Below are 16,802 nucleotides of genomic sequence, written 5' to 3' on the forward strand. Positions count from 1 at the left end.
CCTCAATTTTTTTTTATAAAATGCCCGTAAATTCTTGACTAGGTGATGTGTTATCGTTAAACACATTTGAGACACAGTAATGCAGTATCCACTGGATTACGTAATTCAGTCTTAGTATCCTTAAGACTTGAGTTTGTTGCAACATTTATTGCCCCAATCTTTATTAATTATATGTAACCTTTTTTTTTATTAAATGTGATATCTCATACAGAATAATTAAACGCTTTGGTCTGGGTAATTTCATTTATCATTTATCAGTGATATTAATCACGATATTATATTTGTTGAGCTGTTAATGGGAAGGTGGTGTTATGAAGTGAATTTTCTCCCACTGCTATATTGATTGTGGTATTCTCAACGAGCAGACCACAAGAAAGAAATGTTTTGAGAAGCCTGAAAGGTTTGAGGGGCAGTTTTGAAAACACTTCCCCTCCCCCCCAGTGTCAGAAAGATGTCAAAATCTGATGATGTTTTTTTTTGATAAGTTAAAAGAGAACTGGTCTACGTTTGAGAATTTAAAGTTTAGATAAAAGCAACTTTATTTTGTTAGGTTGAGGGCTGTTGTTTGTGAAAGTAAACACGTAGAAGTTATGTTCTCGTTTGTGATACCCGTCACGTGTTCCACGTCCAGACAGCTTTATGATAGTCGTGGTTTGAACCTCTTACGCGCAGTTTTATAAAAGGTTTCATAAAGAACTCTATGGCTCAAGGTGCAGTAGCTTCGATTTCTGTCTCATTTTATCTTAATTCTTCTGCGGTCGGAATTTTGTGAACGTCTTTATTCAATTTAAAGGTAACTGATTTAACAGATACAACAGAATGCTTTAATTAACTTCAATTAAACTCTTGAAATTGCATTTACCCCTCGCCGGACATAATGATTGCAGTTTCTTGTACCGAAATTATTAAATTATATTTTTCTGCATTTTTTATTCAGTGGTTATTCAGTACTTCAATAAGTAGTGATTATTTTCTCTATCCCAAATGTATTTATTATATATTTGTGTTATATTTTCGTATGTGAATGCCATAATATCTGACCTCTCTGTTAATACTAGTAAATACACGTCAATATTATTATTTTATTTAGTGTTCTGTCTGACGACAGGTCCATATGAACAGGATCCTTCCATCCTTTTCTCGGACTGGGACCTGTTCATATACGTTCTTGGCAGATGATCCAGAAGTGGTTTGCCATTGCCTTCTTCTGTGTGTGAATGGAGTAATTGTTGGGATGCCACGGAGGAAAACTCCGTGTTGCCTAGACCACGGCCTTGCCCAACACAAGTTATAAATTCGAACCCAAGACCCCAGGATTACAAGGCCAGCGTTCTAACAGCTAGACCACCTCATCTTATTATTATTTAGTGTTCTGTCTGACGACAGGTCCATATGAACAGGATCCTTCCATCCTTTTCTCGGACTGGGACCTGTTCATATACGTTCTTGGCAGATGATCCAGAAGTGGTTTGCCATTGCCTTCTTCTGTGTGTGAATGGAGTAATTGTTGGGATGCCACGGAGGAAAACTCCGTGTTGCCTAGACCACGGCCTTTCCCAACACAAGTTATAAATTAGGGCACCGCCGGGAATCGAACCCGAGACCCCAGGATTACAAGGCCAGCGTTCTAACCGCTAGACCATCGTGGCTATACCCGTCGATAATGGCGGGATAATTTAAATTAGTGAACATAGTCTTAAATATTATCCAGTAAGGCCTCGAATCCCGCTTTTGTCTGTTTGGAAAATGTGTCGATGAGAACGGTTTTAGAATTGAGATTTTCCAAGCGTACGACCTGTAACATCGAAAAGACGTGACGGATAATAAAAATCTACGTTAATTATTCATATGTCGTGTGCTGTGTTGTAGGCTGTTTGATATTCGAAGCAATTTATACCTTACTGCACCGTTGTGTATCGTTTCAATGGATGTAATGATCGATTTACGTTCAGACGTACAGATGGGCCGAGCATTAGGACCATTAATTCACTATTCAACCAAGGACCGATAATAGAAAGAAAAAATTTTCAATACGACCCTGCTGAATACACATTAAAATACGCATTCTGTGACCTATTTCATACTGAATCGACTGGTATGATTGATTGTTCTGTTTAACGATGTACTGTCGCGCGTCGTCATCTGTATGCTAAATCGGAATTGCTGTAGAATTTTGTTTTATGACATCAGAATCAGTATTATGGAGTAATTCGAGGATGATTATAATAAATTCACGTTATGCGAATGACGAGGCATAAAGATTGAAAATATCTGTCTTCTGGGTTTTACCACAGGCACTCCCCAGTGTCTGACGTAATATACGTAGAAGAAAACGACAGGTTTATTTTTGACAAGTCTTTAAAGAATAAGGAGAAATGGTTCCTGTTGTAAGTTTCAGTCGAAACACGTTCAAAATAAGTATCGATTAATTTTTAGTGGTAGGTGGGAGTTGCGTGGTGAAAAATATATTTTTGCTGTAATATAGCGTGAAGTTTTGAAAAAAGTTTTTTCATTGATGTAAAAATTCTTTTTGTGTGGAGTCATAAAAGTTGAATCCATGCTCTATCTTACGGTCAAATCCTCAGTGTTGACAGACAGTTCACCTATGTCACCCCGTGTAAAATCCCGTTGTTTATAACGGGTGAACAGACCGCCCGTGTTGACCTTGAGGATTGTTCTTTGAATAAAAATTTTCTTGGATATTATCCATCTTCTAGTAAATAAAATATAAAATGTAAAACGACGTTTCGGAGATGGGGCTCTATCTCCGTCTTCAGGTTCCTACTCAGTTGGGCCCACTAGATAGAGCTAATCCCTCCGAAACGTCGTTTTACGTTTTATATTTTATTTACTAGACGATGGATAATATCCAAGAAAATTTTTATTCAAATGACTCATCACCATCGTAAAGAACTTTTAGATTTAAGGATTGTTTTTACTCAGGAATTGAGTTTGGCAAACTTTGCCCCCTCTCTTTGGGAGGGGGGGGGGGGTTGTCTCAAATTCAAATGCCATAAAAGTTATTGTCACGCGTTTGTTTAATATTTTTATAAACTTGAACAAGGGAACTTTCAGTCTCTTGGGACACACATAATGTCTGGTTTCGCCACTGACCAAGACCACGCCCTCAAATAAGGTATTGCATGTTATTTCTCATTTAATTTAGAGAAACGCTCAATACGGAACACGTTTCCATAGAAAAGTAATACGAAAGTACGCGGGCAGGTTTGTGGACGTTGGCTCTCGTGTATTAGAATAATGTTGATTTCATTCCGCTTTTAAAATCTGTGACGGCCATAATAGAAGTTCTTCACGTGGCCGCTGAAAAGAGGAAAACTTTTACTTTAATTGGCTGTTTATTGAACCCTCAGACACGAAAATTGCCAGCCTGCAACGATGCTCAGTGTATAAGTTATTACTGAAAACGGGCCTGACCCATAGTATATTTTATTTATGTACACACGAATTGTTGATTTTTATACCAGTTTAAAAAAATGTGGGCAGACGCGAGTCGCTGAGTATGCATTTTTAATCGAGTAAAAGCTTCACGTGACCTGAACCCTACACAGCGCCTGTTGTATCGGAATCAGTAAAGTATCTCATTACGGTCTTGATGACCTGTGTTTGGTTCCCGACAGATGCATTGTTTGCCTCCCCAGTTAAAGGTTCGCTGAGCTTGAATGTAATAAATTATCTCTGTCCAGTACCGAGTTTTTTTTATTTGTGGTGCTTGGACACAGGGGTACCTTTAAGTTTCTCCGAGAGAACTGGAAAAAAATTTTTTCTCCAAAATAATACTTAATCTGCAATAAGATAGTGTAATTGCGTCATATTGTGAATATTATATCAATTATTTATTATTAATCCGTCTGATCACAATATAATTTTATTTAAAATTTCTTATAATTAAGATAATAAAATATCATTCATGCGCCTTATCGATTGAAATGTTCCGAAATGTAAATCGATCAATCGATAAGGAGCATGAATGATATTTTATTATCTTAATTATAAGAAATTTTAAATAAAATTATATTGTGATCAGACGGATTAAAAATAAATAATTAATCTGCAATGTTTAGTAGGACTTTACTATTATACGTACTGTGTACTCCATGCCCTGGGTGATGCGTAAATTTTTTATGGGACTGTAGCTTCGTTGTGATGTGTGCGTAATATAAAAGCAGGCGCCTACATTGCCCAGAGCCTCTTCGGACCATTTACGGTCGGTTTATTAAAATCGGATATTGTGCGGTGTTGGAGACATGAAATAATACGATTGAACAGTGGACCATTTGCAAATTAGAGTTAAATCAACTTTTTGTTTGTTATGTTTTTGTTTTAATAAAAAGTAGCTAACTGCAAAGTATAATCCTTTTGGGTATCGGATGATATTTATTCATTGCACTCAGAACGTTGTGCAAATGGTGACGATCTACTGTTTCGTTAATATATACCGTCAGTGGTCACGTGGTCTGTGAGGGCGCTGATGTCTGTGCCGTATAGTGGACACGTTCTATTATATGGATAGTTCAGTTTCTCGCCGCATAAATATTCGCCTTGGCTGGATTTAATTTATTCCTTTTGAAATGGGAACCTAAATTTTTATTAAGAAAAAAAAACACGAATTATATTTCTGAAATTAAAACAATTTTATGTTTTCTTGCGTTTTATATTGTGATTTGACTGCGTTCAGTCTTGAGCTGTTTTTTTTATCGTAGACTGTTCAGGTACTACAAAAATTATTTAAGAAGATTTTTCGTGTTTTGTACGAAATTTGAAAGTTATGAGCTAATCGTACATCCTCATTTTGAATTACGTACTCTTGAGTAGCCCAACCTCATCACAACTTTGAAGTTCTGCATAGTTTCACAGACTACAAAGTACAGAGTAGAAAAACTTCGCGTGAAATACGTGTTTATGGAGTCTCAGAAATTCGAAGAATAAAACACTAATTGTTGTATTTATCTTCCATTTTACTGATATCATTTTCGTCGCTGTTCGTTTATTGTAGACACAAATTCGTTGTCGGAGGTACATGACTATTGTTGCAAACATAATCGTAATGAGGTGATAAACATCATAAAGCCTCCAGCTCACTGATGAATTTGCCACCCCTCGGCTTCATGCAGGAAGTGATATAATATGGTTAAGTTGATTTTATTGTTTTATGGAGCGATATTTGACTGGAATCGGGAAAAACATTCGCAGCTGGGCCGTGAGCCACGCAGTTTCTACCGGGAAGTGGCGGTTGCGTTGAACTTTATCAGTGGACGCACTGCATATTTAGGTTATGTGGCATTGAGGTGCATATCATGACTTCTTGGACTCGTGCACAGATGGTTCCTGTTCGAAACACACTGGGGCAATTTTTTTTATTTAAATTTGCATTTGTATGTGCTACAAGTTATAATTATAATTATTATTATATTTCGAAAGAACATATATATATATATATATATGTTGTTTTACATTATACAAGAAAGACCCTTAACCATAGTTTTATATATTTTCAAGTTATATATTACTGTTCGTAATCAGTAGTCTGTATTAAGTGGCGCTGGTGTCGCTCCCACTGCACGAGTTTGCAATGCAGTGATGTAAAAAACGAATTTAATGAAAATCTATCAGATGTTTTAAAAATTGAGGTGTTTGGAAATGACATAATGGTATCGGAAGTCTGTTGATGCTGGACTCTAGCCCTAAAGATGAAGTAATTATGTTTATATTGAAAGTTGATAATCTGTAGAAAGAACATTGACGTTTTCACCACCATGAGAATCTCAAAGCTCACATCTCATAATCCTATTTTCATTCCAAACCTGACTCCATGGAGAGTCCTGGAAAAGCTGAAAGGCGATCAGTCAAGAAATTTCCCTCCTTTTACGAAACGCGTAGGTTAATTATCTTGTTCGCAACACTCCGACAGCGGTCCTTATCCTGAGCCACATAAATCCAATCTACATCCTCTAAGGACGCATGCAAATGAGAAAAAGAAACACTGAAGTGTTCGCAGAAATGGTCCGCTGTATTTTACATGACATAAATTATCTGAAGAGGTCTCACAATAGATGATGCACGAAAGAAGGTGAAATTTTTTATCTCGCTTTGGACTCAATTTACAGTAGTGCATCGCCATTTCGGGACTGAATTGTCAATTTTTGAGTCTCCTTCCGTTAAAATTACTGATATAATATCCAGTGTCCGTCACGCATGGCTGTACGAGTTCCTACGATACGGAAAAATTGAAATCATGTTCTGACAGTGGCGACTGTGGTAGGAAGATCTACAAACTAGTCTGTGGTGGAACCTATGGTGGGGTCTGTCTCTGTACATTTGGTAAGAATCTGGCTCCGATCGCGCTGAAGATTTTTCGACGATTAATTTATTCAAAGTAAGATTTTATAAATTTTGTTCATCAGGTACGGTTTGTAAAGATAATTCTGTAATAATTGTTTTACTGTTCAACGCAAGAACGTTTCCATTGCCGTCAACTTTAACAGGTCATAAGCTAAGCTAGTTTCGTAATAGCCTACTGAGGAATTTTAATTATAATACATTTACAATTAATGGACTTTGCCCCTCGTCTGGTGAGAGGTTGTTAGCTCCCCGTTGTTAATTTGTAAGCAGGATGACCACCCCTTGCGTTTTACGAAGAGTGTTGTTTAATAACTCTTATTTTATTTTATCGAAATAAGATAATTTTCGTAAACTAATATAAAACACGCATTCCATCCACAAATCGAAAAACATGTTCGTCATTTACGTTCATCGGTTTATGTCCTGTTCATTTATATGGTTATAAGGGCGTGAAATTCGCAGAAGGAAGTCGGTTGAGGGCGTTTGTGAACAAGGTGACGTCATGTGAACATTGAGGTAGATACGAACTTTTCGGAGGAACGTGCTTCCTACATCGTCAAGGACGAAGGCTAGAAGAATGAGTATGCTGAAGGGAAATCACTGTTCTTCAGAACAGAGGAATTAGATGACCTGGGTCGTTTGTTAAGAAGTTAAAACGCAGAAAACCAGCGTAGACAGGAGCCATTTGAGATTCTCACGAAGATGACTGTGATTTGGGCTATGGAACGTCGGTAAATTTATACCGATCTATATTGGCTACCATCGAAGAAGATGTTTTCAACATCGATTACGTGACCACCGAGAGAAATTTAAGATTCTTACAAGAATACCTTGCGACATACACGGGAGAATGGGTCGTACTTTTCGCCTGATGCACACGTGTTTCTCTTGACTCTCCGCCAGTCAAGCACCACTGTAAATGATTTTAAGGGAGGGTTGGAAGCTATGCAGAAGTTCGTCGGGAACTTGAAATTACACAGCATGCAGTATATATTGCGGTACCTGTACTGGATGGAACATGTATGAGATGTGAACGCTTCGCACTGGGTTTTCACCTCAGCGTTCGTCCAGTTCTCAGAACACGTATTTATTACATGAATACCATATGGGCAGGAATATCGTTCTACCAATTTTGCTTCGCCGGGTGTGAATTCTAGCCTACATGCATGTACTTCATACTCGTTCTCTTTTTTTCGCGTAGACGTACTTGAATTACTATGAGAAGCAGATTTCCTTATCTTCAGATACCACTGCGAAGTAGAAGGATTGTAAGTTAAATGTTCTGCTACTGTTTCGTCAGATATATTTACTGTTAAATGATGACCACATTCGAATGCAGCATTCCAAAAAACGGTGGTGTTGGCATCGAGGTCTCGGTTACAGGATGCACAGTGCCAGTTCCTATAAGTGATGTTGGTACTCCTGCTCGTGACCGGGGCGTCGAGCAGTGGGTCACAGTGATTGGTGTCGGGGTGTTCGCATCGGTTGCGGGTGTCGGAGTCCTCTCAGTCTGGAGGACACCGCGTCATCACGTATATAATTTCTCCAAAGAGATCCATGCATGTGAAGGGGGAGGCCCCCAGACGTTGTTCTTCTGGGGCGAAGTACGGGGAACTACGACACCAGTCCCCGTACCGCGCGCATTCAGGATCGCAGGCACAGATAGAGATGTTTTCATCACCTCCTCTGCAGGTTGGCCTGTGAATAAAAATACCAAGTTATTGTATAATCATTTATTATGCCTCATTCGTTAATATTTATCATTTTAGTCGTGTCGGAAAATTGAGCGAAGCCATAAAAATTACTGCATCTGGTGTTAACGCGTTAGTAAATGTTTACAGATCCTTGTACACTTGTGTATATTTCGCAGGTTTTCCACATGATTCCTATTTCTCAGGTCAAGAAGTAAAACTATTTGGAGTTTCAGTCCTAACTCAGCAGTTTTTGTAAGATACCTTTCCGAGTGGACACGTGGAATATTTAACATCCTAAACATAGGCGTTCATTTAAATATATGATCTTCTTTGAGTGTTAGCTATTAGATTCAAGAGATGGTGGAAAGCGTTGACTCTATTTATAAGAATTAACATAATCGAAATCTGTAACAGTGGAATTTATGCACGAGATATTTTGAACTTCATTCTATGACTGTTTTCAATTCATGTTATTACGGTAGCGAGTAGGATTTATATATTTTGTGTGTAGTTTAGTGGAAATTCAACGATGTTTCAGAGGTACTCACTGCATCTCCTTGATGGTGGGGGCAGTAAACACCTCTGAAACACCTGTCACATTTTACGAGGCTGAACAGCGCAAAAACTCAAAAGACAGTCATGTTCATGGGTTGAGGATGTTTGAGAAAGTGTTGCTATGGAGAACATTTGGATTTGAGAGGCAGGAAGTGACTTGAAATGGGCGTGGCATGTGGCACGCATTGGAGATATTAGAAATGCACACAAGTTTTGGTCAGGAAACATGAAAGGAAGAGATAATTTGGAAAATCCAGGCGAAGATGGTAGGATACTATTAAAATTGGTCCGGTGTATATAGTGTGAGAAGATGTGGACTGGATTATTTTGGCTGTGGATAGGGATCAGTGGCTGGGTCATGTTAGCGTGGTTATGAATCTTCTAGTTCCACAAAAGGCGAGGAATTCGTTGATTAGGTGATGGAATGTTAGTTTCTGAAGAAGGGCTGTGCCCATGTAGTTACAGCACCTGGCTATAAGAACAAACATTTCTTATTTTTTCAATAGTTTGTTTATTTCGTGTGCTTATCAGTGGATTGTTTCATGGCATAATACATTTGAATGTTTCGTAAATATTTTGTATGTCTTAAGAGACGAAGGTAATATAATTGTCATAAATTAAAATTTTGTCTTCTGTGATGCCATGCTGTGAACTGGCTTTCGGAATTCGTCTTGCAGATCACCATTACTTGTCACTGTTTTGCACTTTTTATATTTTGTGATATTGTTGGTGGATGAGCCAGATCCACTCTTGAGAGTTTATAGCTGCCATCGTTTCTCCTGAGGTCCTGAGCTTGCCAGACGCGATCTTCCTCAGAATCGTAACCCTGCCGGTTGGTGATATAGTTAACCACAAGATCGCTTCACCTCTATATACTACTCCTGTTCCCAAACCCCCACTACAAGTATCGTTGCTTACCAGCTTCGTAAAATTTCTAAGGAGATCAACTGCAATGTACGTAATTGATATTAATATAACATGTAAAAGATATTAATTATAAGGAAACTCATGTTGCAAATGGTCCTGTTTTTTGTATGAGTAGTTCCAAATTTTCAAACTTGTGTTACATACAGTTTTAATTCTGCCTTAGACGTGTGTTAGTTTTTTAATATATATTTTAGTTTAATTCAGTCCCAACACCATTTGGCACAGAAATATGTTGCCAAAATAAAAACAAACTAATTTAGAGAAAAATTAAATGTTTTGAAGACCAAGTTTGTGAACGACGACGTTACAACCCAGAAGACCGACATCAATAAGTTGGATTTAGGTTTGGGGATATCAACGTTCTGAGATGTTAACGCAGTGTGGTCTGACAGAAACTGACCGAGTTTTCGGAGGAGCTTTCTGTCTCTATCATCAGGGCGATGACGGAGGCGTCCGTCCGTCAGTTTCTGTCAGGCTACACGGCGAAAAAAAATTCAGAAAGCAGACAACCTCAACTTCGATAAGTTCACAGTAGTGAGGTCATTTTAATACCTTGCGACAAATACGGGAGAATGGGTCGTATATTTCAGATCTCATGCAGGTCCGTTTTTTGAAGCGAAGGACCTTGGTGAATGACAAATCAGGATAGTAGCCATATTCAAATTCGGGGCATGGCATCACTTCAGACCGGTTGTTGCACAGCATACAGTGAGGATTACGAAAGAACTTTCTGTCCTCGGTACACACGCGGGCTGTGTACGTTTCGCATTGTTCTCTAACCTCAGCGTCGTTCCAGTCCTCAGGACACGTGCTTATAATAGCCATATGAAGTTCGCATGACCAACGGTGTTTCAGTTGTATTCCCGACGGTATGAACTTAAGGTTACATGCGTATTCTTCTTCATAACTGTTCTCATTTTTACTGTTTTGCGTAGTTTCTGGAGTAGACATAACTGATTTAGTGTCAGAAGCAGATTTCTTTATCTTCAGATACCACTGCGAAGTAGAATGATTGTAAGTAAAATGTTCTGGTACTGTTTCGTCAGGTATATTTATATAAAGATTACGAACACCGCATTTGAATTCAGCGTCCCATAAGGCTGTGGTGTCGGGATCGATGTCGCTGTTACAGAATGCACAGTACCAATTTCTGTAAGTGATGTTGGTACTCTTGCTCGTGACCGGAGCGTCGAGCAGTGGGTCACGGTAATTGGTGTTGGCGTGTTCGCATCGGTTGCGGGTGCCGGAGTCCTCCCAGTCTGGAGGACAACGCGTCATCACGTATATAGATTTTCCAAAAAGATTCATGCATGTGAAGGGGGAGGCCCCCAGACGTTGTTCCTCTGGGGCGAAGTACGGGGAACTACGACAGCAGTCCCTGTACCGCGCACATTCAGGATCGCAGCCACATATAGTCATTCGCTCCTTTCGTCCTTCGCAAGGTGGCCTGTCAAAAGATAAGTCACTTGTAAGTGCGTTGTTTGTATTGAACCTTTGTATATGATCTTCAGGAAGGTATTAAGTTAGTTTTGAGATACCTGGCGGTTTTAGTATTACTTGGACGAGTTATGGCTTCAGACGGTTGTCTAATTCTGGCTGTTTCATGTTCAGTGAAGGGTCTGATTCTTCTATTAATCGATAATGTTGTATCAGTAGGAAATGATGGAACTCACACGGTTGATGTAATAATTGTGTTTGGTTTATGAAAATGTTGTATTCGCATGAGTGTTATCCTAAATTGTCATAACACCGCGGGCCAAGAATTTACACATATTTTGATCCTGTGTCTTAAGATAGGATAATAGTCTTGTTGAGAATATGTTTTGTTGTTTATGATAGAACAATTTTACATCTTTTTATATAGCAGACATTTTTCCCGCCGACAAGTTTCGAGTTTGTTTTACACTTGCTTTCTACAGAGGTTGACGCTGTTTGGTAAAAGATGCAGGTAAAATTGTTACTGTGTAATCTGGCAATATCCTTTTTTTTTTGGCTTCGTTTGAAGAGATGTTGAAAGGTAATAGACGCGCTAGGAGGTCGTCTCCTTTGCTTCAGAGACTTTCGGTAACAGTAATTGAACGACGTCATAACATTTGTTCCATAAAACGATACACGTAAGATCGAGTTATCGAACGTATACATGTAGCCTCGATTTGCGCCGGTCCAATTTGCGCTGATTCCGATTACGCCGGTTCGTAAAGAAACATCCCCGGCGTAAATTGAGGGCTACCTGTACATGTGTGTATAAATTCATCGCCCTGATGACGGAGGTAGTATGACCTCCGAAACGTTGGTAAACACCTACTAGACTACACAGCGCAATAACCCAGAAGACAAAAATCTTCATACTCACCGCTGTGAAAACCTCAAATCTTACATTAATCTTGAATGCTTGTCAAGTCATGAAGACGTTCTGTAATTGGTAACTGTGAATGAGTTGCGCTTAGGACATTTCTATTTTCCGAGCCACGCCATTTTCATGCGGGACGGAACGGATGCAGCGAGAACACAAGATCACACCCGTATTTTACCGTGTCTCGTGTTATGTTGCTTGAAACTGAATGTAAATTACATAACTCAGCAGAAAACTAACACTGAATAGCTTCAGAATTTTACACGTCACTTTTCGTAAGAAAAATAATTTCTCGTAGTCCTTTGGTATGCAACAACGCTATCCGTTGTTACGTGAGTGTATTGTCGGATGGTAACTAAGAAAGGAGCACATTTTGACTAGACTTTATAACACAGGGAAGAATAATGGATTTGAGTTGACAGTGAAATGGCACCAGTTGTAAATATTACGCCATGAAGGCTTGTGTAGTGCTCGAAGGCAAGTCTCCAAGATTTCTTAACCTTTAGATGGAATTGAAATACTTTTTGCAAAAACCACAAAACGGAATGAATCAGAAGTGGTAAACATATTAATTTATTATCAATCATGTAATGATACATCTTCAGCAGTAAGACGTCTGTGTGGTCACTACCTTATCTGATCTTCTGCTACATTAATGAAGGACAATTTTTTTTGTTCACTGTGCTTTGTATATATTTTTTAAAGACCTGTCAGTCTACTTGATACATGAATGTCAATTTACAGGAAAATACACAAAGAAATTGGTCTTGACTTGTACAGTTGATTATGTGAATACTTTTCGACATATACGAGATAAAGGATCATATATTTCAGATGATGCACATCCGCTCCTTTTTAATCTCTTCCAGTCAAGCAACATCGACAGTGAGTTTCCGAAAAATTCCGGTGGAGCAGTTACATAAGAATATTGACATTCATTTAAGACGGTAAAATTGTTACAGACAAAACAATGATAGTTACGATACGTGTCGTAATCGGAGCAGACAAGAGCTGTGTATGCCTCACATAGCTGTTCTTCTCGAGTCCCAGTCCATTCCCGAAGACAGTGGCTTATGATGTTAGTTTTGCAAATCCGGATTACTCTCATTTCTTCATAATGCGGCCTGAAATTTAACGTACAGCTGTGTTTATATTCTTGCTTTACACGGTTTCTTCTGTTTACTGTACCCTGCATAGGTTCTTCTTGAATAGATACACCAGAATGATTGCCCAAGTCATAATTATCAATATTCAAATCCCATTCTGAAGTGGAAGTATTGTAAGATAGTTTATCAGCAAATGTTTCGTCAGGTATAAGAATATCAGGCGATCCATCCTCGGGTGTACAGTCAAATAAAGCGTCCCAAATGTCCGTGGTGTTGGCATCGAGGTCGCTGTTACAGAATGCACAGTACCAGTTGCTGTAAGTGATGTTGGTACTCCTGCTCGTGACCGGGGCGTCGAGCAGTGGGTCACGGTGATTGGTGTCGGGGTGTTCGCATCGGTTGCGGGTGTCGGAATCCCCCCAGTCTGGAGGACATCGCGGTATCACGTATATAGATTTTCCAGAAAGATCCATACATGTGAAGGGGGAGGCCCCCAGACGTTGTTCTTCTGGGGCGAAGTACGGGGACGTACGACAGCAGTCCCCGTACCGCGCACATTCAGGATCGCAGGCACAGACATCGATGTTTTCATCACCTCCTCTGCAGGTTGGCCTATGAACACAGTTTATGAACGTTTGCGTTAGAAATGGTCTCAGTGGTCGTAGGTTCGTGCATGAGAGAGGTCACTTCCGTTTTGGCTTCTCTTGTAGCTCTGAGTTGTTCTGGAGATAATTCTACATTTCTTTCTCGTGTTCTTGATGTAGATGTGGTACGTATGTACGTTTATTTAGGTTTTTAATCCGCACCATGAAGTATTCTACTGAAATTGGACGGGGTTTGTGGCGGTAATTTGTAAGGTGGTCGCTTGTTTTTTGCACAGGTACGGATCTGACGAGAGGTAGGGGAACACCACAGATCTTTCATAGTATCCTGCATCACAGTAGAATATCACCAGGCCACTTCCGTCCGTCTTCCACTCGGAACTATAAATAGTAATCTGTTTACTGTGTAGGATTTGAGGTTTTCACATCAGCGAGTCTCAATATTTCTGTCTTCTGGGGTGTTGCGCCGCGTGTAGTCTGGTGATGGAGGCGGCAAGGACCTCTGAAACGTCGGTAAACTTCTACCATACTCCACGGCGGTACAACCCAGAATACAGCCATCGTCAATATGTCGACGCACGCATCAGCCCGGTACATATTTTCATAATTGTTTAAGTCTTGTCATGTGTAATGGACCTAGTTCAAATCTCTGTTTGGTCTCAACGGAAGGTTGCTGTGGTTTTACTCTGGCTCTGAATTCGGATACGGGAACGTCTGTTTGTATTTCTGTCCACAAAAAAGGACATAAATTATTAGTCAAATTATAAATAAATTCACACATCACACATTACTTACTCAGGTGGCTGGGTGGCATCTTCAGTGGCGTCACTAAGTGTCGCAGTTACCAGAATCACTGTCATGATAAACGAAGGTCCATATCGACTGGCCACTTTCCACCAATTCATGTCTGCGAATAGAAATTAATTTCATTAAGACTTAAACACAGTTGATGGGTTCAGTACTGATTAAATCCCCCCGGGAGGATAATTACAAGTGAGTCACTGCTTTCGTATTCGGAATTTAACTTAAGGATGCAGAGACTGTGATATGGGACGGGCATGTAAGTTAGCTGTGTAGTGAATGTCACAGGGAAAATTTTTATATTAATTCTGGCTGTGCGTGTTAGCTTTCAGAAGGCATAAATTACAGTGATGACGTCTTGGTTATTTGTATCTGTTCAGGTGACCTTGTAAATTTCGCATTTCGTCTGGTCTGTTGCTAAGTTACGGACAAAGTATTCTCTCGTGTGATTGTTTGCTTTTTGGATTACAGCATCCGTCTGTGCGAAATTTTCGTTTTCCCTAGTACAGCGATCAAGATGAAAATGATGGCGGACGTAGGGAGGATGTGAAATGTTGAATTTCTCATACATCGAAGTTACGGGTTTTTCGTCCATAGTACCTGTGTACACTCCTAACTAAAACCTTGTGGCATGCTACACCAAGGTTGTTCAGGACGTTTTAGCTGCATATTTTTTTATGGTGTGGTTAATTCTTTTTCTTTTATTTCAGAATCTCCTCTACTTTAACGCATTTTGTTTCGTTCTTTTCTGCTGACATCTTCTGTGTGACCAGCAAGACTTGTAAATTCAAGGTCATGACAAATTTCTTGTTAAGTATTTGCACGAAATAGTTAAAAATGGCGCGTGATAGTGGGTTTATGTCCGTCTGTCTTCCCATATAGTGTCTTAAGAAATGCTCATATTGTTTCAGTGAAATTTTTAAAAAATTACTATTGAGGAAACAGGTGAAATTATCGAAAGAAATCTTTTAGAAAACAAATTTTATATTTGGCAAATTCATTTTATCCCGGACCCGTTAAGTTAACTTGTGAATCATACTTTATGTGAAATTAAAATATATTTAAATTTTTAGAAACAGTTCGCCCTATAAACATTTTCGAACAACGTAAAATGTAACATCCTTAAAATTTGAGTTTTACCTGAAAAAAATTTCGATTTTTAATTACGCACAAGAAGAAATGCATTATATATGAGGTATTCACGGCGGTAAGGATGATTTTTCTCCGAAACGTCGGACTTTACGTACTAGTCTACACAGCAGCATTAATATGTAGTTATTTTTGCGTTTGCATTGTGATGTGGTTACAAGATTTTTAGTGTCGTGATTTCCGTTCGTATACACAAACACTGTATTTAAAGTATTGAATTTATGTATATCAGGACTTTTTCTCATCACAGTTAGGAACCTTTGGGTTCCATAAATGCCCGAGAATGTTTTGCCAACTGTTTACTTACGCACTTACTGTCTGGTAACAGAACGGAAATGTTGGCGCTCAGAACACAATTACATTTGAGTGTACTTACTGACCGAAGTGTGATCGCACGTGCTGCCTTGCGAGAACTGGTTTTCTGCTGGAAGTTGCGTTGCCTCTGGTCTGCAGAGAGAAGATCAGTGCGCCTCTTGGCACGATCCAGAAGCGTGGAAGTGGTTTTCGCGGTCTAGGCAGCCTGGAATAGTCTTGTTTTTGAAGCCATGAAAACCTCGTATATCAGGAAATGTGATTAGTATCTGAGCTTGGTATTCTAGTACCAGTGGCTATAACTGAAAATGTAAACCATTTTAATACGTAGTTTCTGCTCCCGACTTCTTGGAAAATGTTATTTGTAGAATCGTCAATTATTTCTGTTTGATGTGACGATGCTAATACCAAATATGGACAAATAATTAACTCTCTCTGGTAATAGAAGTTTTAGGCTTTGCGTCGCTAACACTAAACGTTGTTCCGCGTGAGGAATCCGACGTCTCGTATTCTTGTGGATGGAACGTACGTCCTCCATCGTCAGGTCTCATCGTACTACCGTCATGTCTTTCTCTGTCTGTCCCTTTCTGTAACACAGTGCTTCTGGGACGAAGAACGTGATCTCCGAAATTCCAGGTGTGTACTCCAGACGCGTGACCCTTTCTTCGTCATTGGGAGGATATTATTATTTCATCCAGTACGCTCCCGGGGGTCGGGGCTGGCTGTTAATCGATTTCTCTCCAGGCCAGCGAAGCAACTGAGACTGCCCAGGGAACATCCTGTAGTAGCTAGATGGTTAATTTTGCTTAGATGAATAGATGATTAACTGTTTCTGGTTTAATTGGTATGTTGATTAGGTGATTTGATTGTTTGGGTTGATGGTTTAAGTCTTTCTAGCGCGAAAACTATGTAAATAATATTTAAATATCCAGTCTGTACAGCG

General features: G+C 39.3%; 2 protein-coding genes across 7 annotated transcripts in view; one reads left to right on the forward strand and one right to left on the reverse strand.

Moving 5' to 3' along the window:
- heph (polypyrimidine tract-binding protein 1 heph) overlaps positions 1-16,802 on the forward strand; it is a 543,355-nt gene that overhangs the window by 4,732 nt on the left and 521,821 nt on the right. The window lies entirely within an intron of this gene.
- Positions 5,361-16,243, reverse strand: LOC110828450 (uncharacterized). Of its 3 annotated transcripts, none has more exons than XM_087359248.1 (3): positions 15,924-16,243; positions 14,393-14,504; positions 5,361-8,058 (listed from the first exon to the last, which is right to left on the reverse strand). In XM_087359248.1, the coding sequence occupies exons 2-3, from the start codon at positions 14,500-14,502 to the stop codon at positions 7,866-7,868; spliced, it is 303 nt and encodes a 100-aa protein (XP_087215374.1). In that variant the 5' UTR covers positions 14,503-14,504; positions 15,924-16,243; the 3' UTR covers positions 5,361-7,865. The 3 variants fall into 3 exon arrangements, with proteins under 3 accessions (XP_087215374.1, XP_087215373.1, XP_087215372.1); XM_087359247.1 differs by lacking the exon at positions 5,361-8,058 and adding an exon at positions 9,088-10,983 and having other exon boundaries at positions 15,924-16,221; XM_087359246.1 differs by lacking the exon at positions 5,361-8,058 and adding an exon at positions 12,447-13,607 and having other exon boundaries at positions 15,924-16,215.

The sequence above is a fragment of the Zootermopsis nevadensis genome, unplaced genomic scaffold (genome assembly GCF_977971745.1).
Source record: "Zootermopsis nevadensis isolate Lab colony 2312 unplaced genomic scaffold, Znev_1.0 Znev_ptg000031l, whole genome shotgun sequence".
NCBI lineage: Eukaryota > Metazoa > Arthropoda > Insecta > Blattodea > Termopsidae > Zootermopsis > Zootermopsis nevadensis.